The sequence below is a fragment of the Leucopleurus acutus genome, assembly GCF_964270905.1.
Source record: "Leucopleurus acutus genome assembly, chromosome: 20".
Taxonomy (NCBI): domain Eukaryota; kingdom Metazoa; phylum Chordata; class Mammalia; order Artiodactyla; family Delphinidae; genus Leucopleurus; species Leucopleurus acutus.
In genome coordinates, this window is record NC_139162.1 from 56,231,095 (window position 1) to 56,253,039 (window position 21,945).

Genomic DNA, 21,945 nt, shown 5'->3' on the forward strand with positions numbered 1-21,945 from the left:
GCAAGGTCCAGTGGAACTTTTTGCGATGTGGAATGTTCTAGATCTGTGCTGTCCAACAGCGTAGCCACCAGCCACAGGGGGATACTGGGCACTTGAAACAGTGTGACCGAGGAACTGAACTTTTAATCTTATTTCATTTTAATTTATTGTAAATGTATTGATATTGTTCTCCACTGGGAACAGCCGCCAGGGGCTAGCAGCTAAACCGTATCAGGCTGTGCAGAGCTGCAATTCCAGCCGCTCCCAGTGCGGCTTTCTGTGGGGCCTAGCACTGTGTCTGGTAAATGATGGATTCCACGTAGGCATCCCTGAAGATGCCCAGGGCAGGTGGCAGCTTGCCTTCTTCCACTCCTGCTTCTTGTGAGTTTCCTGCTTGGCTGAGAGCCCCATGGTCCCTGACGTGCTTCTCTGCATCCTTCCCGCTCTGAACCCAAGCTCCGAGCCTGGTGGACACACCCCTGCTCACCCAGATGCCCTCAGCCAGCCCTCACTCCCACAGACAGCCCCACTCTCTCCAGTTCCACGAACTCACATTTATTCACAGACAGACAAAGGGACAGGGACAGACCTTTGCTCACTGGGGACCCCCCATAGGGTCTGGCAGTTCCAAAGAGGTGATGGTGTCCAGTGTGTGTAACGGGGGACAGCCAGGCCGGGGGCCCCCGCCTCAGTGTCCATCCCTCTGGCCAGTGTCCCCCACCTCCTGAATCAGCGTCCTGCCTTCAGAAGTGGGGTGAGCAGTTTCTAACCAGCATCAGGGGGGTCTGGGGGTGGGCCATGGGGAGGGAGGGGCGGCCCAGCCTCCTCCCTCCTTAGTGTCGAGGGCTAGAAGGGGAGGGGTGGGTACACAGAGGAGGTTCCTCTCCTTCAACTTCCCTCCTTCATATTGCAAACCGGGAGGTCAAACGGAGGGGCTGAGGATGGGTGTGCGGGTCAGGAGGCCAGGCCCCCCAATCCGCGCAGGTGAGCCTTGCTGTCGATCTCTTCTTCCTCCATCTCGAAGGCTGAGTGGTCTTGGCTGTCAAAACAGGAGGCGCTGAGGAAGACGGGGGGTGCCGGCGGCAGCCGAGGTGGGGTCCCCGGGGAGGGCGGCTCCTCCTTGATGTGTGCGATGGGCAGCGGAAGCCCTTCCTCCTCCTGGCCAGCGGGGGGCGGCGGGGGCGGCGGGGGCGACGGCGGGGCCTGGGTCTGGAGCGCCTGCTGCGCGGCGGCGGCCCTCTCCAGCTCAGCGCGGTGGCAGCGTTGGTGGCGCAGGAGGCTATAGGCGCGCGAGAAGCGCCGCGAGCAGTGCGGGCACGGGTGCGGGGCCGGACCGCCCGCGTGGACCTGCGCGTGGCGGGCCAGGTCGGCCAGCCGCTTGAACTCCCGCTGGCAGCGCACGCACTGGAAGGGCCGCGCCCCAGAGTGGGTTACCCCGTGCTGCCTCAAGTGCGCACGGCGCCGGAAACCTTTGCCGCACTCGGGGCACCAGAATCGGGGCTCCCCGGCGGGGGGCCGGGCCGGGGCGGCATCCCCTCCGTTCTGCCCGCCTTCTCCACCCTCCGAGGCGCCCCCACACTCTGCCCCTTCGCCCCCCTCGGGCCCCTTCCCTGAGGTCCGTCCGCCCGACACCTTGTCGTCCTTCTTGCCCGCCGCGGGTAGCGGGGCCAGGAGGCTGAGCGCGCCGTGGACGCGACGGTGCTGGCGGAGGTAGGAGGCGAGGCGGAAGGCCAGGCCACAGTCCGTGCACACGAAGGGGCGGTCGGTGGAGTGGACCAGCCGGTGGCGGGACAGCGACCAGGGCCTGGCGAAGGCCTTGAGGCAGATGGAGCACTGGTGGCGCTTGGGACGGGGTGGGGGCCCCCCTTCGCCCTCCTGTTCGCCCTCGGGGCGCAGGCACGGGTGCGCTTTGAGCTCGCCCTTGGTGGCGAAAGCTTCACGGCAGCGGAGGCACAGCAGCGTCCAGTCGGCCTGGAGCAGGACCTGCTTCTCCTCCTGCCGTCCGGCCGCCAGCGCCAGCTCGGCCCTCAGCTCCGCCGCCCCGGCCTCGGCCTCCTCCTCCTCCGACTCGCGGGGCTCCGCGCTCGTGGCGGCCGCCAGCGTGGCCGGCTCCCCCGCGGACCACGTCTCAGGCCGCGCCGCCGCCTCTGCCTCCTCCTCCGCGGCGCCCGCTGCTGCAGAGGTGGGCTGCTCGGCGCCCTTGTCCTGCGGGCTCCAGCCGGACCCGGCCGCCTCCTTGGCTGCCCTCTCGATGGCCAGCTCGACCCCGCCGCCCGCGTGCTCCTGGGCCAGGTGGCGCCTGAGCTGGGCAGGCTCAGGGAAGGTGCGGGGGCAGGCGGCGCAGCGCAGCGGGGGCTGCGGCCCGTGGCCACGCAGGTGGCGCGAGAGGTGGGCAGGCCGGCGGAAGGCCTTGGGGCATAGGGGGCAGGCATGGGGCCGCAGGCCCGAGTGGCTCAGCCGGTGCCGGGAGAGGTAGTAGGGGAAGCGGAAGAGGCGGCCACAGGTGGGACAGGGCAGGGGCGCCCGAGGAGCTCCAGCACCCCCCCTGCCACGGCCTCGGCCTCTACCACGGCCTCGGCCACGACCCCGGCCCCGGCCACGGTGAGGTGGGCTGCCCTGGGCTGGTGGAGGAGGCTGCGGATCCATGCCTGTAAAGAGATAGGGGAGAGGTGGAGATTTGGGGAGGCAGGGGGGTGCAGAGAGAGACAAGGAGACAGACAAGGAGACACAGAGAGGGTCAGATATTTAGCCGGGCAAGGGAAGGCGAGACAGACGAAAAAGGCCGAGATGAGAGGTAGAGACCAGGAGAAACAGAAAGGATGGTGAGAGGCAGAAAGCAGGAGAGAGAGATGGGGACACCCAGCAGAGACAGAGATGAAGAGAAAACAAAGAGATTTAGGCAGAGATGGTGCAAACACAGAGATCAGAGGAACCATGGCAGGGTGGAGGGAGGGAGAACAAGACAGAGACAGTAGAAGAGACAGAGGCAGACAAAGTCAGTGAACTGCCTTTCCTCCAGGGGCCCCACTGGGACGTATGGGGAGGGGCTGGGAAACAGCCCTTGGTGCCGGAGTGGAGGGGGTGGGATTCAAAATCGGGAGGCCCCGGAAATGGAGTGTGGGTGCCCAGTCGCCAGAGTCTGGGAGAGGCCGGGAGTAGGAGGGCTCAGACTCTTGGGCAGGGAGGGGGCTAGGGAGGGAAGGGGCGGGATCCCGGGCGCTGAGGTTGGGGGTGTGTGGGGGGGTTGGGAGATGACCGGGGTCCAGCCTCTAGACTTCTGTACGTGGTGGGTATGGATTCCTGGGTCCCAGTGGTGGACAGGGCTGGGGGGAGGGGGCTGAGCCCCCAAGACAAGGGAGAGGAGGGGGCTGGGGGCCCAGCTGCTCGAAATCTCCAGCGAGGAGGAGGCTGAGGGCCAGGGCCCTGGACCCCCACACACGCCCCCGAGGAAGGCTGCTGGGGGTCGGGAGCCCTAGGTCTCCAAGGGGGGGCCGCGGTCTCCCCGCTGGGCCCAGCCTTTGGTTCCCCGCAGGCATGATCTGCAGAACTGGGGCCGCGGGCCGAGGCCTTGCAGATTTCTGAGCCCGGGGCCTGGGGCTCGCCCCGATGAGTGGGCGCCCGGCTCTTACCTCCGCCTCCTTTGCTCCTTTCTTCCTTCCCCGCGGCCGGCCGAGCGCGGATGGTGGTGGCAGGGAGGGAGGGCCCCGAGCGTGGTGGGGGGTGGAGGAGGCTGGGCTCGGTGTCACCGCCTAAGCCTTCCCCCCGGAAACCCGGCTTTTCGTCCGAGCCTGAGAGAGGAAAGACTGGCTGGGAAGCCGGAAGATGGTGGAGGAGGAGAGCCAGGGGGCGGAGAGGGGGGCGCGGCTTGGACTCCTGGGTTCTGTAAGGGGAGGGGGCTGGGGCCCCGTCCTCTGGGCTCTCGAGGGAGGAGGGGGCTGGGTCCGGCCCCCCTTCTTCCCCTCCCCAACAGACACACATATTCATTCATTCCTTCAACAAATACACATTTATCAGGTCCTGTCTGTGCCAGGCACTGTGTTGGGCGAGAGGGGTGGCCGGGAAAGGAGATGAATGAGGCAGTGACAGAGGCTTCAGGGAAAGTACCGGCAATCCGGACTAAAACCTGACAGCAGCCTTCACGTGGGTGCCTGAGCAAGCGACTTTCCCTTCTCTGAGCCTCAGTCTCCTCCTCTGTGATAAACCCCGCGTATATCCACTTGACCCTAAGAGACCAGTTACTCATTTTGCAGCATATATTCACTCGATCCTAAGCCACCAATATTAACTGAGCACCTACTATGTTCTAGCTCTGTCCTTGGTGCTGGAGCTGCAGTGGCAAAGACAGAGGCCGCTGGACCCTGTCCATAGGGAGCTCAGGGTCTGGCAGAGGAGGCAGACAAACACAGCTCCAATGGCCCTTCTGGAGAGTGTGCTCTAAAGCCAGAAGCAGGATGCAGTGCGATTACAGGGAGCAGAGACAACACTGAGTGAGAGTGATCCCTGAAGGCTTCCTGGAGGCAACGATGTTTCCGCTGAAACCTGCAGGATGAAAGCCGAGGGTTAGGAATGGGAAGCGGGAGGCAAATGGAAATGGGAGAGAAATATACCAACACAGACACTATTCTTCTGATAGTTCTACTCAGAAACATGCCACAAACGGTGTCTGTACCAGGTTAATCGTTGCAGTATTGTGCATGACTTCGAAAGACAGGAAATGAGCTACCTGCCCATCGGTCAGAGATTTGAGTGATAAATCGTGATTGATCTACTCAGCAGAACGCTATGTGTCCATAAAAAAAAGAATGAAGAGGTTAACCTCACTGTGTAAAAACATGGAAAGGCTCCAAATGATAACGGAGAAAACACGGAAGGTGGAGCACAGCCTGCAGCCTGTTCTGTCTGCACTTATCAGCGGGTTGTGTCTGGGAGAACTGGAAGGAGAGAGAAGAAACTGGCAACATTCTAACTCCCAGGACTGAAACTTACTACGCTCTGCCCTTTTATACTTTTGGAATTTGAAACCACGTGAATGTGTTTCATACTTAACAAAGTAAAGGAAAAAGAAACAAATGATGGGGGATAATAAAAATAAATACAGGGCTTCCCTGGTGGCGCAGTGGTTGAGAGTCCGCCTGCCGATGCAGGGGACACGGGTTCGTGCCCCGGTCCGGGAAGATCCCACATGCCGCGGAGCGGCTGGGCCCGTGAGCCATGGCCGCTGAGCCTGCGCGTCCGGAGCCTGTGCTCCGCGGCGGGAGAGGCCACAACCGTGAGAGGCCCATGTACCACAAAAAAAAAAAAAAATTTAAAAAAAAAAAAAAAAAAAAAAATAAATACAATGAAAATAAATCATAGCTTACTCTTGTAAGTGCTTTACAAATACAAGCCCATTTGTTCCTCCTTACGTTAAGAAGTGCGTAACATTCTCCCATTTCACAGAGCAGTAAAGTGAGGTGCTGAGAGGTTTCAAAGTAGTGAGTCTAAGTCTTTGCATTTCACAAAGAGATGGGAGAAATTATGGTGAGGAGCATGATTTTTCAAAACATCTGGTCAATAATACTACATTTTTAAGGACATATACATATAGAGCAGAAGTCTAAACACATCCATGGAAACAATAAGCACCAAATTTGGGGTAGGGGTTACCTTTGAGAAGGGAGAGGCAATCATCTTGGAGGGGGGAAGGTCTATGGAGTCAGGTGTACCTCTTATGTTTTAATAAAACTGGTAGTCAATATATGGGTGTGTGTGTGTATACTTTTTATTTGTTGAAATACATGTAACATAAAATTTACCATTTTAACCATTTTGAAGTGTACAACTCAGTGTCATTAAGTACATTCTCGAGGGGAATTCCCTGGCTGTGCAATGGTTAGGACTCTGCGTTTCCACTGCAGGGGGCACGGGTTGGATCCCTGATAGGGGAACTAAGATCCCTCCTGCCATACAGGGTGGCCAAAAGCAAACAAAAACAAACAAAAACAAAGAAAAATTCACTAGTTCCACTATCTAGTTCCAGAACTTTTTCATCACCCCAAACAGAAACCCGGATCCATTAATCTGTCATGCCCCATTCCCTTCTCCCCCCATCTCCTGGCAACAAATAATCGTCTTTCTGTCTCTTTGGGTTTGTCTTCTGTGGATATTTCATATCAATTAAGTCATCTAGTATGAGGTCTTTTATGACTGGCTTCTTTCACTTAGCATAATGTTTTCAAGGTTCATCCACATTGTAGCGTGTGGCAGCACTTCATTCCTTTTTATGGCTGAATAATATTCCACTGTATGGGTATACTGTATTTTGTTTATCCATTCATTTGTTCATGGACCTTGGGTTGTATCTACCTTTTGGCTATTGTGAGCAGTACTGTTATGAACATTTGTTATGTATAAGTTTTTCTTTTAATGGCTGTTTTCAGTTCTTTTGCGTATATACCTAGGGTGTGTGAGTGTGTTACTATTTTATTATCTATATTTTGAAGACTTAATATATATTTTTTCCTAAATGAAAGAAACGAATTCAGCAATGAGGTTGAGGGGAAAGAAATTTCAGAGAGATCAGCGTGTTATATGTGTGTGTAGGCGTGGGCAGAGGTGGGGATCATGCCCTGGGGGAGATTTGGGGCCTTGGATTGGGGCATCAAAGGCGGCCAGTGTGGTGGAGAGAGGCCGGAGCTGCACGAGCAACTATGTCCGGCGTCCTAGTCCAGGCTGAATGCTGGACGCATTCCGAGTGTACTGAGAAGCCATTGAAAAGGTTTTAAGCTGGAGAGTCACATGATCCGATTAGTGTTTTAGAGAAATTCCTGTGGGACCCGCGAGGAGGCCCGGCCGGATGCAGGGGAGACCGAGGCGGGGAGCAGGAAGGAGGCGGTGCCCGGGTCCAGGTGAGAGATGGGGGGCCTGGGCGGGGCCGGCCTCGGGCAGGGGGCGGGACCTGGCGCTGATTGGCTCAGGGCTGCCCTCCTGGATGCCATTCCCACCGCCTCCACCTCCTCATTGGCTTCCCTGCTTCGGCCCCCCGCCTCCCTCGCGTGCAGTCTCCGGCACCTAGAAATCACATCACTTCGCTCCTGTGCTGAACACCGTCCCGTGGCTCTCACCTCTTCCTCCCCACCTTCCTCATCTGCACCCCACGCCCTACCGTCTGAACCCTGGAAGCTCCCTTCACGGATTCCTGTCTTTCTCCCTCTGCTTCACTCTGCTCCATCCACACTGCCCTCTCTGCTCTTTCGGACTCGGGGCCTTTGCACGTGCAGTTCACTGCCTGGAATGTCCTTCTCCTAGCTTTCCATAATTTTTCCCGTACTTCCCTCATTTCTTACAGATCTCCCCAGAGACACCTGTCCCGTTCACGTTACCTAAAACAACCCTCCTGGGAATTCCCTGGCGGTCCAGTGGTTAGGACTCCGCGCTCCTACTGCAGGGGCCATGGGTTCCATCCCTGGTGGCGGAACTAAGATCCCACAAACTGCGCAGTACGGCCAATAAATAAATAAATAAAAATAAAATAGCCTTCCTGACACCCTCTAGTCCTTGCTCTGCCCTAATTTTCAACTTTGTACTTACTGCAAACATTAGGCTACTTTTCCTATTTTGCCTGTTTCCCCTTCCACATGGAATATAAATTCCCAGGGAGTTTATATGCCAGGCTTCGCCTGTGTAACTGCTCTACCCTCAGCAAGCCTCGCATATCAAGCAGTATTTGTGGGTGAATAAAGAGGGACGAAGGGTGAGGAGGAGTGAGGGCCTCAGGTTTTGGAGTGGGGGGCGCCCTGGAAGGGGAGAAGACTGACGTGGTGGGGAGATGCGAAGCGCATCACATCAGATGTGAGCGGGCGGTGCGGGTGGCTGGCTCCACCTGTCCGCATGTGAGAGTCAGCTCTGCCCACAGAGGCGTCGGAGTCGCCAGCGTCTGGCTAGTAACTGATGCTCTGGACCGGTTGAGCTCACCCCCAGGGTAAAATCCTCCCCCTCTGCCTTCGAGCCTCAATTAGCACATTGATAAGATGCGGCCACGAGTTGGGGACGAGGTCCAGCCCACCACCTGGCACTGAGACACTCGGGAAAGGGGACGAATCCCTATTGCTACCCTCTCAGAAGAGAAAGGATTGGAGTGGAGGTGAGGTAGGCAGGAGGTCCCTATTCATCACCCCACTGCCTGGCGGCCATCTCCATGACAACCCTGGCACTTTTCCAGGCCCTCAGCTCTGGAGGCCGAGCCAGTCTCCAAGTGGGCAGGTCTTGTCCCTGGGGGCGGCACCTATATCTAAGGAGGCGGGTCTTGTTTTTCCAACGCGAAGGATTCCCCCCCCCCCGCAAAGGGGTGAGTCTGATCCCCCTTCCTGTGTACTGGTGGCAGAGTGGAGAGGAATGTCTCCAAGGTTGAGCGTTCCCAGGGGCCGACCTGGAGCCTTTTCAAATGGGCAATTGTGGATCTCCAGGCAAAAATGTCTTCCTTGAATGCCAAACTCTTACTTGTTTGCCTCCAAACTTATCTCCCTCCTTTAAATGTTTTTCCTTGTGAAATATAAGACGTATAGATGAAAGGGGCACGATAAAAACGCACAATTTAACAAATAATTATAAAATAATCACCAGATTAAGAAACGGAATGTTGGCAGCCACCCCACAGCCCATAGAAGGTTCCACCATGTCCCATCCCGAATTTAACCCATCCAACTCCACTGTTCTGAGTTTTATGAAAAAAAAAAAGTTTTCCTTGCTCTTCTAGATGGCTCACATCCACAAGGCATCCTAAACAATATTACAGTTTAGTTTTGCTCGCTTAAATGTTATAGAAATGGAATGGTACTCTATGTACCTGGTTTCTTGCGTCCAGCTTCTTTGTAACTTTCATTCATGTAATTTTGTGCATCTGTACTCATTCGTTCTCTTGCTGCATAGTATTCTATGGCATAATATACCATCATTTATTTATCCACTGTATTGTTGATGAATGTCTTAATCTGTTGGGGCTACCATAACAAAATACCACAGACCAGGTGGCTTATAAGCAATAGAAATGTATTGTTCACACTTCTGGAAGCTGGGAAGTCCAAGATCAAGGTGCCAGCACGGTCACCTTCTGGTGAGGGTCCTCTTCCTTGTTCACAGGCGTTCCTTCTTGCTGTGCCCTTACCTGGTGGAAGGGGCTAGGGGTCTCTCTGATGCCTCTTCTATAAAGGCACTAATCCCATTCATGATGGCTCCACTCTCTTGACTTAAGCACCTTCCAAAGGCTCCACCTCCAAGTACCATCACATTGGGCCTTAAGATTTCTTTTATTTATTTATTTATTTATTTATTTATTTATTTATTTATTTATTTATGGGCTGCGTTGGGTCTTGGTTGCTACGCGCGGGCTTTCTCCAGTTGCGGCGAGCGGGGGCTACTCTTTGTTGCGGTGCGCAGGCTTCTCATTGCTGTGGCTTCTCTTGTCGCGGAGCATGAGCTCTAGGTGCACGGGCTTCAGTAGTTGCAGCATGCGGGCTCAGTAGTTGCGGTGCACAGGCTCTAGAGCACAGGCTCAGTAGTTGTGGCGCACGGGCTTAGTTGCTCCGTGGCATGTGGGATCTTCCCGGACTAGGGCTCGAACCCATGTCCCCTGCATTGGCAGGCGGAGTCTTAACCACTGCGCCACCAGGGAAGTCCCGGCATTAGGATTTCGACATATGAATTTGGGGTGACACAAACATTCAGCCCAAACCAATGGACATTTGAGTTGTTCTGAGTTCAGGGCTATACATTTTGCTGCTGTGAATGTTCTTATGAGTCTCCTGGTGCAGGTGAACATGAGTTTCTCTAGGATTCGTGCCTATCTTTGTCATATGGACATCTTCAGCCTTATTAGAGCATGCCAATCTCCCAAGCGTCTCAAATTTAAGAAGCTCAAGATGGAACTCCTGACCCCTCTAGCCTCCACCCGAACTTGTTCTGTCTCCGTTTTCTGGTCTTAATACAAAGCAGCACCACGCAACCAGTTCCCAGCCCTGCCCCCATGCCTCCCTTTTCATTACGCAGGCGCACACACAACACACGCTCTCACATTCCACCTCCAGAATTCATCTTGGGCTCACCTAGTTCTGTCCATCCCTCTGCTCCAGGTCCCCACACCCCTCTCCTGGTGGACTGCAGTAGCCTCTGCTGCATTCACTCTGCCCCCTCCAGTCCCTTTTCCACTCAGCAGACAGAGGGACCCTTGGAAAGTAAAAGAGTGGTCACATCCCTTCACACTTACAGTCTTGCTTGCCATTGCCCACAAAGCACAGTAAAATGCCCATCTTGGCCCACCAGGGTCTGTGTACCCTGACCCCTGCTTACCTCTCCACCTCATCTCACCCCTCCCTCCCCTCCTGGGCTCATCTAGGTGTCCACCTGGCCGGCCCCTCCTCGACCTTCTGGTCTCAAATCAAATGCGACCTCTGCAGAGAAGCACCCCCCCGCAACCTCCTCCCTGCTGGACCACCCCACCTAAGGTGGCACAGCCCAGCCACTCGTTTTCTTAAAGAGTTATTTTGTTCACTGTTGGATCCCCAGAGGGGGTGACAGCACCTGGCACTCGGTACCGGAATGTAATCTAGCCCGTAGGAGACAATCTGAGGGGCCCGCCCATCCTTAGATGGGCGGATCCTAATCTAGGGGAAGGATCTAGCGGCTAAGGTACAAATTTGGTTGCCTGGGAGACAGAGTCTAAGGGGCGGGGCCTCTTCCTAGGGGTAGGACGTCTGTAAAGAGTTTGGCTTTCAGGGGGCGTGTCCTATGGGATTGAAGGTTGCTAGGGGGCATATCCGTCCGTTGGAGGTGGATTTTGTAGTTAAGATGCAGGGTTTCACTTAGATGCGATCTAAACCATCTCTGATATTAAAAGGGTCACGCACTGTCTAAAGGACTCGAAGTTTCTCAGGTGGAAGGAAAGATCTGCCTCTATTTAGGAGGCCTGTCCTGAATCAGAGGGGGAGGAATCCCCACCTACCTAAAGCCAAGGATCAGAAAAGGAGACGGCGGTGGCTGACAGGACGAGGTTTATTGGGGTCCAGGAGACACTAGGGAGTGGGATAGGGGGCAAGGTCGAGGCTCACAGGGGGAAACCCCCTAGCCAAATCCCCCTTCCCCTTGGGGTTGGGAAGAACACAGAGACAAACTGATAGACATGGAGAGAAAGACCGACAGGTGCTACAGCAGAGTGGGAGGGATACCCCAATGTCCCCCACCTCCCACTCATGAGTTCACATAATGCGGAATGACGTGGACCTGCCCACACGCTAGAGGAAGGGGAGGAGTGCCTGCCGTATGCATTCTAAGGAGGGTGGGGCGCAGGTGGCAACCTGGAGCAGCCCATTCCAGTGGACAGGGCGTGGGGGTATGTGTATCTGGATCAGTCCATCCTACTAGGCGCAGGGATTTTGAACCAGGCTATTCTAGTTTTTTGGGGTGGGGGAGATCATTAGGGTCGATCCATTCCTTAGTAGGGGAGGGAGACCTAATTGGGGAAGGGGTTGAGGGCAGGGGGCAACTACCCTGGTCCTCTTTCCGCATAGGGAATAAAGTCGGGGCAGGGGAGAGGCAGATTCCGGCTATATCCTTTATCTGGGGGCACCAGTGACTCTGGTGGGTAGCATTGGGAGGGGATCCAGGGAAATCCGGGGACATGGCTCCCCCCCCCATTCTGCGGATCAAGGTCGTCGGAATGATGGCTCTTAGGGAGAGGGCCAGTCTTCCCTTGGGGGAGGGGTGCCCATCTTTTATTATTTGGGCCCGCAAGATGAGAAGTACTTGTGGAGACCCATTTCTCCGGCAGCTTAGGAGCCTGTTGATTTGGGGGTGCTCAGCACGCATTTCAGGGGCCTGGAGCTGAGGAATCTCTCCGTTTATTCGCTGCCCCCCAGCTCAGGGGCCCGTGTCTGGGTCTGGAGGGCCGGGGCCTCCCTCGTGGTCCCTAGGTCCCTTGGCCCGGGCCCTGAGTCCAGCCCTCGGGAGGGGTGGTCTAGCGGAGGGGCGCACGGCCTGGCCACGTCAGTCCATGCCCCGGTGCAGCTTCAGGTGCCTGGAGAGGTTGCTGAGCGTGATGAAGCCCTTGCCGCAGATGTGGCAGGGGAAGGGCCGCTCGGTGCCGTGCAGCAGCCGGTGGCGCTTGAGGTAGCACTCGTGGCGGAAGAACTTGCCGCACTCCAGGCACGGGAACGGCTTCTCGCCCGTGTGCACCAGCACGTGCCGCTCCAGGTCCCTCGGCGAGCGGAACAGCTTCTCGCACTCGGAGCAGCCGAAGATCTTCTTGCCGCGGCCCGAGCCGGACGCAGGCTCCCCAGACGCGGGCTCCCTCTCCGGGGCGGGCGCCGCCGCCTCCTCCGCACCGCCGCCCTCGCCGTGGCTGGCGCGCCGGTGCTCCTCCAGGGCCGCCAGGGCCGCGTAGAGGGCCCCGCAGTGGCCGCAGCCGTAGGTCGCGGGGCGCGAGTGCGCCTCCAGGTGGCTGGCCAGCGCCGCCGCCGACGCGAAGAAGGTCCCGCAGTCGCACTGGTAGAGGGTGTCTTCCGACGGCTCGGCCGCGGCCGCGGGCGCAGGGGCCTCCCCGCCGCTCTCGGGGAGTAGGCCCCCCAGCTCGGGCACGCCGCCCCCGGCGCGGCCCAGGAGCAGCCTGCCGTCCCAGGCCGGCTGAGCCTCGCCCGCCTCCGCAGCGCCGCCCTCGCCAGCCGTCTCGGGCACGGCGCCAGCCCCGGAGACCCAGGCCTGCGCGGGGGGCGCGCCCGGCCCCTGCAGGTCGTGGGTCAGCTTGTGCCTCTCCAGCAGCGCGGGGGCGTTGAAGTCGCGCTCACAGCGCGGACACTTGAAGGGCTTCACGTCGGTGTGCGCAGCCCAGTGGGCTGCCAGCTCGCGGCCCTGGTCGAAGCGCCGCGCGCAAGCACCGCACGCGAACGGGGGCAGTGAGGCCGCCGCCGCGGCCGCCGCCTCCGCCAGCCCCCAGCTCCCTGGGCCCGCGCCTGCCCCCTCTGGGCCCTCTCCGCCGCCAGCCCCCGCGCCCCCGCACACCGAGCAGGGCCCCACGTTGCAGCAGACCGAGCAGGGAGCGCTCAGGGCGGGCAGGCCTGGGCCGGGCTGCAGGGGGGACGGGAGCACCCCACGGTGCTGGCGCTTGAGGTGGCGGCCCAGGCTGGAGCGCGAGGAGAAGCGGAGCTCGCAGACTAGGCAGCAGTAGGGCTTCTCGCCAGTGTGGACGACCTGGGAGGGCAGGAGGAAGAGCCCAGCGTCAGGGCTGAGGGTCTAGCCCGCGGGGCAGATTCTTGGCCTCCCAGAGAGATGCGGAGGAAGCTCCCTGCCAGGTCCACAGGGCCAAGATCTAGCTTCAACCCTCTCATTCTTGTTCTCTGCTTCCGGCCACGTTAGCATGCTTTTGGCCCCTCCAGCCTCAGGATCCTTGCACTTGTTGTTCCCTTTGCCTGGAATGCTGTTCCATGGTGGATTCCTGCTCTTCCTTCAGGCCTCAGCTCAAATATCACCTTGCCCTGACCTCCCCCTCCCCCACTGTGTGGTAGCCCATAGCTCTCCCCTCTTTACTCCTACATATCAGATGGTTATTATTGCCGTTGTTTTAACTTCCTTCCCAACGCTTCTCCTTTCCCAGATCATCCTTGCCTGTGTATCTGCTTTCTTGCTGATTGTCTACCTGGCTATGGACCACTCGCAATGGAATGTAAGTTCTCCGAAGGCGTGGACTTTATTGATTTCACCTTGGTATCCCAGGTGTTGGGAGCAGGGAAAACATTCAATAGGTAATTGCTGAGTAAAGGAATTAAGTACATACGTGGTAAATCTATGTTTAAAAATGGTAACGGAATGATGAGCACAAAGTTGCAGACGCTGGCATATGAGAAGGGGCATGGGAGAGGGGAGGTGCATAGAGGTGGGGCAAATTTACTATGAATGTTTAAGTTCCTGGGTTGGGTGGAGCCTGAAATAGAAACAACTCATGCTTTGACTGGTCAGGGTGCTTCGATGAAGAGGGAAGGAGGGAGGGAGGAAGACAGAAATTTTCTTAGGGGCCAGCTGTCTGTTGCCCATAGTGGGTCCCCGGGGCTCCAAGGGCGAGTCCAGCCCAGGGAGGCCAGCTCTCTGTTGCCCATAGTGGGGCCCCGGGGCTCCAAGGGCGAGTCCAGCCCAGGGAGGCCAGCTTGGGGCCGGCCTGCAGGACTCACCTGGTGGTGGAGCAGGCCGGTGGAGTCTCGGAACCCCTTGGGGCAGGCGGAGCAGCGGTAGGGCCGCTCGCCGGTGTGCGAGCGCAGGTGGTTGGCCAGGTTGAAGCTGTGCTTGAAGCCTTTGCCGCAGCGCGGACACGCGTGAGGTTTGAGCGCAGTGTGCCGAGCGAAGTGGCGCCGCAGGTCCGAGCGGTAGCGGAAGCTCTTGCCACACTCGCTGCAGTGAAACGGGACGCGGGGGGCAACAGCGGGCGGAGCCGGGGCAGGGACCGGGGGCGCTGGCAGCGGGGCGTCATCCATGGTGGCGTGGTGCGAGGGCAGTGGCGGGTGGGGGCTCTCTCTGGAGCGGGGAGACATGGAGTGGGGTGAGGGGGCCACGTCCCCATCAGCCTCCCCCTATCAGGCTCCTTGGACTCACAGACCTGTGAGGCCCGGCCTACTACCTTATAAGCCACGCCCATCTACCCAAGCCACACCTACTGCTCTTTAAGCCCCTCCCACTCTCCTACAACCCCTTCCACCACTCATCTAGCTTCCTAATCACTTCCAAGTCACTTCTAAGCCACTGAATGCTTTTAAGCTCTCCCCTTGTGAATGAACTCCCGCCCCGCTCTAAGCCCCGCCGAGTGTGGTTAAACCCCGCCCACTCGTGTTCAGGTCCCGCCTACCCCTTCCAAAGTCTCCATGTTGTTCCTGAAGCCTCTTATATTCCTTGACAAGCCCCTTCCCCTCTGAAAGCCACTCCCACTCTTTTTTGAAGATGAAAGTCATCTTCAGATGAAGATTGACGACAATCTTAGCCAGTGACAGTATGAAAATTTGGGGCTAAGCGCACCTGAGTCAACCTTCCAGGGAGACCAGGCCTAGTCCTGGAACCTTGGATAAAGCCAACTGATTCTCTTTCCATCTGCAAAATAGGAATAATGGGAGGACCTACCTCATGGAGTGGTGGTGAGGACTAAGCAAACTTGTGGCCATGCGTGCGGCGTGCTTACTGACGCCTGTGCACAGCAAAGACTCAGCAGGTAAGCTGTTTTGATTACCACTATCTGCAAAGCTCCTCCGAGTTTCCTCTTGAAGTCCCCCATCTCTTCCTCACTAAGATCCACCTCCTAAACCCCACTCAAGTTTTCCTTTAAACTCAGCCTTTAAGTAAACCCCTTCCTTTCCAAGACCACCTGCCACTCTACCTCTCTTGCCATCTCAGCCCTTCCTCTCTGACACCCTCCTCATCCTAAGTCATTTCACCTGCAATATAAAGACTTGCTATTTCCACTACGACGCCCCAAATTACACGCTTAAACCCCACCCCCTCACTATGTCCACCACTTCCTGAAAGCCACATCCCTAGACAAACTCCACCCCTTCTACTCTAAGCTCCTCCCACCTCCACACTGAACCCCTTTACCCCCCTCAGCCCCAATTAGGACCCTTCAACCTAGGGCCCTCCTACCATTCTCACTGAGCCACGCCCCTTTGTCAAACCTCACCCCTTTGCCTAAGCTCCTCCCACTTTCTACCCACAGTCCCGCCCATTTCCACTCTAAACCACGCCCACCCATTGCTCCGCCCCAGCCACCACTAAGCCCCGCCTCCTCCCCACCCAGTCGCCCGCGGGACTGAGCCCCCCTCCCCAGTCAGCTCGAGGACCCAGGCCCCTAGAGTCGGCCTTTTGTACCCCTCCCCCCTGTCCCTAAAAGGTGCGGCCCCGGGCGCCCGGGGCGGGGGCAGGTCAGGCTAGACCCGCAGTCGGGCGAGTCCACCTTGCTCGTACGGAGCGGGGGTTCTGGAGCCCTGAGGCGGCCCCGGGAGGCCGGGAAAGTCAGTCGGCTTTCCTCTTTAATTACTTACACCTCCCTCTGGGCGCCGACATTTTGGGCAGCGGGGGTAGCGTCACTTCCACCCGGGGGGCCCCTCGACTTCCGCCTCGGCTCCCTTCTCCCCCGCACTCCCCCTTTCTCCCGCCTTCTTGGCTTCACTCCTCCCCGCCGCCCTCCCTTCTCTCTCTTTCCCGTCCCTTTCCCAGCTACTGGAGGTTCGAGAAGCCAGGGTGGCGCCATCTTGGGTGAGGGCATGGAGAAGGGGCGGGGTTTAGGGTGGCCCCCGGCGCCATACAGACTAAGGGCAAAAAGCTGAGCGCGCGCGGCCTCCTCCCTGCGGTATCGACGCTGGCGGGTGTTAACATAGATGAGGGCTGACATGATTCCCTTTTCGCAGCCTCAGGCTCCTCCTGGGTAGGATGTAGAGTTGCATCAGGAGAAGAGAGAAATCGAAGTTCGCTGATCTGCGATACAGATAGGAGGATAGAGCAGGCTTCATCTTGTGCTTAGGCTTCCCGTGGGCTTTGAAGCTAATCAGGCGCCATGTTAATTACGGGAATGAGGGGCCATTTTCCCGCTCTTTATCCTTTCGGTACTTTTCTTTGATTGGGTCACCCGGCTGGGTGCTTTGTGGGAGGAAAGACATTTCTATGTGTTTGGGATGTGTTGGTGGGGTAATTTCCCGTTCGGGGCTAGCGAGGGCGACGGGTGCGCAGGCGCGGCTTGCCGACGGGGATATGACCGGCTCTTAGGACCCAGCGGGTCCCCTTTGTTCCCCGCGGGCGCGGGCCCGACGGGGAGGGGGAGGGGAGGGAGGGGCCGACCGGCATCCGCTCCGAGGGGCGGGGCAGTCCCGCGCGCGCGCGCCGCCGAGGGGCAGGGCCCCCTCGCCCCCGCCCTTTCCCACGCGCCGGCCCCGCGCCCCCGCGCGCGCACACTCGCGAGTCCAGGCGACATGCAAATGAGGTACCCGAGAGGCGGGGGGCCCGGGTGGGGGGAGAGGAGCGGAGGGAGGGGAGGCCCGGGGCCGCGCGCTCCTGGAGCGCGCCCCCCACCTGCTTCTGCTCTTGCGCTCGCTGAAGCGCGCGCGCCGACCTCGCGCCCCGCGGAGCCGGCCCTCCTGGGCGCGCGCGCGCAGACCCCCTTCCTGGCGGCCCTCGCCGTCCGCGGCCCGGCGCCGTTCATTGGCCGCCGCCCCCGCAGGGCCCGCCCCGCGCGGTCGGTGCTCACGGGCGCGCGCCTGCACCGGGGTGGAGGAGGGCGGGGGTCCGGGGCACCGTTCCAGAGACCCGTGTTCTAGTCCAGGCAACCCCAACCGAGCGAGCCGTGTGATCATGGAAAAGTGGCTGCCGTTCTCTGGACCTTAATCTGTGTGCTTGTTCCAGTGGGGTGCAGTGGCACCTGTAACCCCTAATCCTAACTGCACCTGTGCTCTCCTCCCCCTCCACTTTATTACTCCCCAGTCCCATGGTCCCAGGCTTTGCTGCTGATGGTGGTGTTGGTGATGGTAGTTCATTTGGTGCTTACTATATATATGCCGACCAACAACCCTGCTGTATCCATTTTACAGAGGTGGAAACTGGCTCAGATAGGCAAAGCCACTTGTTAATGAACGGTAGAGCTGGATTCAAGCGCAGGACTAAGGGACCTGTGATGTCCCTTGGGTCCATTACTTCCCACTCCCTGGGCCGTTGGGGTCCATGAGATTAAGTCTTGGCCCTGCCACGTACCGCCAGAGGGAGCTGGGGCAACTGATTTCACTTTCCTGTGCCTTGGTTTCCCCATTTGCAAAATGGGCGTGATATACCCTTATTCAGAGAGTTGGTGTGAGGTTTAGCTGCTCACCGTGATAATAAGAGCTAATATCTCCTAAGCACTTCCGTGTACTGAGCACTTTATGTGCGAGTAGGTGGAAGTATTCATCCTGTTTTGCAAAAGGCTTAGCTGAAGCTCAGAGAGGTGAGCACCTTGCCCAAGGGCACTACACAGAGAGTAAGTAACAGACTCAGGAATCGAACCCAGAACCTCTGGCTCCAGAGCCCACACTCTTTAACAGCTCTGATATATGTCCACATCCACAACTTAGGGGCAAACATCACCTGGGACCAATCCCTTTCTTCTTCCAGTCCTGACCCCCCTTCTCTCCCTCTGTCACTTCTGTCAGAAGGAGGGACAAAAACATTTCTGAGGCCTCTGTAGCTCTTCTGTTTGATGGGTTCTCTGTTTTGAGGATCGAAATACTCGCCTGCACCCTCAGTTGGACTCTATCCTCCTTGGAAGATTTTTCTGTATTTTGGCTCAAGTTGACCCTGAATGTCTAGGAGGGGTTAGGGAGGTCTGGGAGACACCTGTGGGGCTCAGGGCAGTGCCTGTTTACCAACTGGTACAGGATTATCTTACTATTTTACCCACTAGTGTGGCTTTGTGCGTCCAAGTGAATGTTGGCCGCGCCCAGGTCGACAGACTCGGACCCAGGGATGGCGAGGATTTGGGGGACAAGGGCGCTCCATACCCTCCTGCACTGACGGCTACCCCTTCTCTCCTCTTAGCCCGGCTCCAGTGCCCAGACCCAAGCCCCCCACTGCTCAATGGACACGCCCAGCCCAGACCCGTGGCCTTCGCCTTTGCCCGGGGAAGAAGAGAAACCTCTGGCCTTACCTCCTTCTGTTCCCCGGGGCCGCCGAGGCCGACGTCCCGGGGGGGGCACCTCCTCGAATCGGACTCTTAAGGCCTCCCTCCCTCGCAAGCGGGGCCGCCCCCCCAAGTCGGGGCAGGAGCCCCCACTGGCACAGGGGGTGACAGCCCCGGTGGGCAGCGGCGGTGGCAGTGACCTCCTGTTGATCGATGATCAGGGTGTGCCCTACACAGTCTCTGAAGGGTCAGTAGCAGGCGGGCCTGAGAGCTCTGGCCCTAAGAAGGCCCCGCACTTCTGCCCGGTGTGCCTTCGGGCCTTCCCCTACCTCTCCGACCTGGAGCGCCACAGTATCTCACACTCAGAGCTGAAGCCGCACGAGTGCAAGGATTGCGGCAAGACCTTCAAGCGGTCCAGCCACCTGCGGCGGCACTGCAACATCCATGCCGGCCTTCGGCCCTTCCGCTGCCCGCTCTGCCCCCGCCGCTTCCGAGAGGCGGGCGAGCTGGCCCACCACCACCGCGTCCACTCCGGGGAGCGCCCCTACCAGTGCCCTGTCTGCCGGCTGCGCTTCACCGAGGCCAACACGCTCCGGCGCCATGCCAGGCGCAAGCACCCCGAGACCATGGAGGCACCCCTGGGTCCTCGGGACCCAGGACCTGAACCACCGTGGGACGACGAGGGTATCCCGGCCACGGCAGGGGCCGATGAGGAGGAGCTGGAGGGGAAAGAGCTGGCTTGACCCCCACCCCCGGCCACTGCTCCCCAGGCCAGGTTTAGAGCTGGGCGCTCAGCTGGCACTGAACCTGGGCAGGGAAACTGGGACACATTCTTGTCTGGTAGTCTTCCTGTTGTGGGAGAAGGTCGAGGGTGAGGACGTCCACTTCCGGGTCCTGCAGCCTTCTGCCACCCTCCCTCGGACTGACAGGCCTGTGGAGGCAGGGGCTGTGGAAATAAATATCTGCCTACTGGCTTCCTGTGTGTGTTCCGTGATGATCCCAGGGCTGGCGCCCCTCTTCTCCTCCCTTCAAATGTTCTTCCCCGCTGCACCACCCCCTTGTCATGTGCCTCGTTAGCTTGGCGCTAAAGACTGGCTTGGGGGAAGACTTTGACGCTTCTCCCATCTCCAGTGGACCTCAAAGCACTCCCTCTAAAGATCCACTCTTAACATTGAACCTTCTGTGCAAACGTGACTCTAGGTCCCCCGCCAACCCCCGGCGCCGTTCTAACCAGATTCCCGGAAATTCTGCAGCCATCACTTTGGCCCATCTCTGTCCTGGCACTGTTTGCAGAGAAACACTGAGTTGAGGGTTGTGTGCGGGAGTAACCACTTTGGTAGGGCCGGAGGGGCGGGGCTAAGGACTCATGAGGCGGGGCTGAGGCTGAGGGGCGAGGCTTGTAGGGCAGTTAGGTGAGAACTGTGGGCAGGGCTGGCTGAGAGCTGGCTTGGGGCTTAAGGAGGTGTAAGGGTTGACGGGCAGAAATTGAGAGCATTTAGAGAATGGATAGCGTTTATCTGAGGGGAGGGGTTTCAAGGGGAAACTGCAGGAGAGCAAGGTGTTAGGAGAGGTAGGACTTGAACTGTTAAGATGCTGAGCGGTGGGTATGACTGCTATGCAGGCCAAGGGGAGAAAAGGGGGTACCTAAGAGAAGTAACGAAGGAAAGCCCCTGAGGGAGGGGGCGCTTAGGAGGAAGAGCTGAATAGAATCGGGCTTAGCTGCTTGAGGTGGGGCCGAGTTAGGGGCGAGGTTTACAGAGAGTGTACGAGAGGGACCATGTAAGGTGTGGTAAAGCTGTGGTTCGAAACTTCAGCCTGCATCAGAATCACCTGAAGGGTATTTTAAAACCCAGGTCCTTAAGCCCTACCCCCAGGGTCTCTGATTCAGGAAGTCAGAGGCAGGGGGATCTGAGAATTTACATTTCTAACAAATTCCCTGGTGATGCCAATGCTGCTGGTCTCCAAGCCATACTTTGAGACCCACTGACTTCAGAGAACGCTTTGGAAGTTCGAGGCAGAATTAATTTAGCATGAAAGTCATGAGAGAGGTGGGACTTAAATAGTATGGACGGAAGGGGCGGGGCTTAGACGCAGGGGCGTGGTTCTGCCTAAGGAGCTCTGAGAGGAGGGGCTTATGAGGGAGAGCTGGAGTTCTAGAGATTAGGAGATTGGAGGCGGGGAAGAACAGGGTAAACTTCACGGGGCTGGGTCGAGGAGGACGGATTCTGAGACGACGGGTGGGGATTATTATAATTAACATCTGAAATAGGCGTGATTCTGGGACCAGGGCGGGGCTTAAATGTGAAATTTACATGAGGGGCGTGGCTTAACCGGATGTCCGGAGGATGTGGGCGGTGTCCTAAGAAGAGGCGGGCGCACAGGACGCAGGCGCACTATGCTCAGCTCGCCCACAGGAAGCGGCCGGGTCTTCCCCCGCCCGCTGTCCCGTGCCAACGCGCAGGCGCACTTCCCCTTCCCGGTCGCCGCCGCCGCCTCCTCTTTCCGCTGCTCCACGCCGGCGCCGCGGAGACGGGCGCGATTTCCGCTTCCGGGCGGGCGGGCAGGCGGGCGGCGCGGGGCTGCCGGGGAGGGGGAGGGGGCGGCACTTCCGGTCGGGCCCTCGGGTCTCCCCGGAGCGGCGGCGCCTCCTCCGCCTCCTCGGCTTCCTCCCGGCGGAGACCCCGGCGCCGGTGAGTGACGGGGCGCGTGGCCCGGGGTCCCGGGGGCAACGTGGGCGGGGGGCCCCGCCCTGGCCCGCCCTGGTCCCCAGAACGTTCCCATCACTGCTTCTCCCGCCGAGCCCGCGCCAGGGGCCCCCCAGTGACTGCTCCCCCAAAAGACTACTCCAGATATCTCCCCATTAATGCCCCCATGTAGGACAGCTGCCAGAGCGCCCTCATTCGTGGCGATGCCCCCAACTGCTGCCAGGGCCCCCCACTGAGGCTTTCTCATAGTATCTCTTCTACATACCCCCCCCACCCCGTCATTGCTTCCTCCAGGACAGCCCCCAAAATGCCACCGGCATTGCCCGTCCCCATGCAGGGCAGCTGCCCGTGAACCCTCCCTTTAGTATCCCCTGTAGGTTGCCTCCAAAGAGTGTGGCATTAGTGCTTTACGGCAGATCTGTCTCCCATTATTTCTGTCTACACACAACAGCCCCCAAAGCTCCTAGCCAGCGCCCCCCCCAAAACGCCCCCTTCATTAGTGTAAAAATACTTTGCATTCTGGTCAGTGGCCAAGAATGCCTTCTTTCCTTCTCCAGTTCCCCCCCAGTAATTCCCCTTGAGAATAATCCTTTCAATCGCCGACACCCCTCACCCGCCCCC

The 21,945-nt window shown here is 58.5% G+C and overlaps 3 protein-coding genes across 3 annotated transcripts; 1 reads left to right on the forward strand and 2 right to left on the reverse strand.

Moving 5' to 3' along the window:
• Positions 1-547: 547 nt before the first annotated feature.
• On the reverse strand, positions 548-3,670 carry ZNF579 (zinc finger protein 579). Its single transcript, XM_082862538.1, has 2 exons — positions 3,609-3,670; positions 548-2,627 (listed from the first exon to the last, which is right to left on the reverse strand). Exon 2 carries the CDS (start codon positions 2,623-2,625, stop codon positions 934-936), a length of 1,692 nt encoding a protein of 563 aa, XP_082718664.1. The 5' UTR covers positions 2,626-2,627; positions 3,609-3,670; the 3' UTR covers positions 548-933.
• An 8,165-nt stretch (positions 3,671-11,835) lies between these two features.
• On the reverse strand, positions 11,836-16,228 carry FIZ1 (FLT3 interacting zinc finger 1; the record flags this gene model as incomplete). Its single annotated transcript, XM_082863359.1, has 3 exons — positions 11,836-13,194; positions 14,169-14,508; positions 16,020-16,228. 3 exons carry the CDS (start codon positions 16,226-16,228, stop codon positions 11,995-11,997), a joined length of 1,749 nt encoding a protein of 582 aa, XP_082719485.1. The 3' UTR covers positions 11,836-11,994.
• Positions 16,229-16,851: 623 nt separating this feature from the next.
• ZNF524 (zinc finger protein 524) lies at positions 16,852-19,525 on the forward strand. Its single transcript, XM_082861870.1, has 2 exons — positions 16,852-16,954; positions 18,538-19,525. The coding sequence occupies exon 2, from the start codon at positions 18,577-18,579 to the stop codon at positions 19,360-19,362; it is 786 nt and encodes a 261-aa protein (XP_082717996.1). The 5' UTR covers positions 16,852-16,954; positions 18,538-18,576; the 3' UTR covers positions 19,363-19,525.
• The last annotated feature ends 2,420 nt before the right edge of the window (positions 19,526-21,945 follow it).

Bases quoted from the DNA above. Each gene is read 5' to 3' on its own strand.
- ZNF579 (XM_082862538.1), bottom strand. From the start codon at position 2,625: ATGGATCCGCAGCCTCCTCCACCAGCCCAGGGCAGCCCACCTCACCGT.
- ZNF524 (XM_082861870.1), top strand. From the start codon at position 18,577: ATGGACACGCCCAGCCCAGACCCGTGGCCTTCGCCTTTGCCCGGGGAA.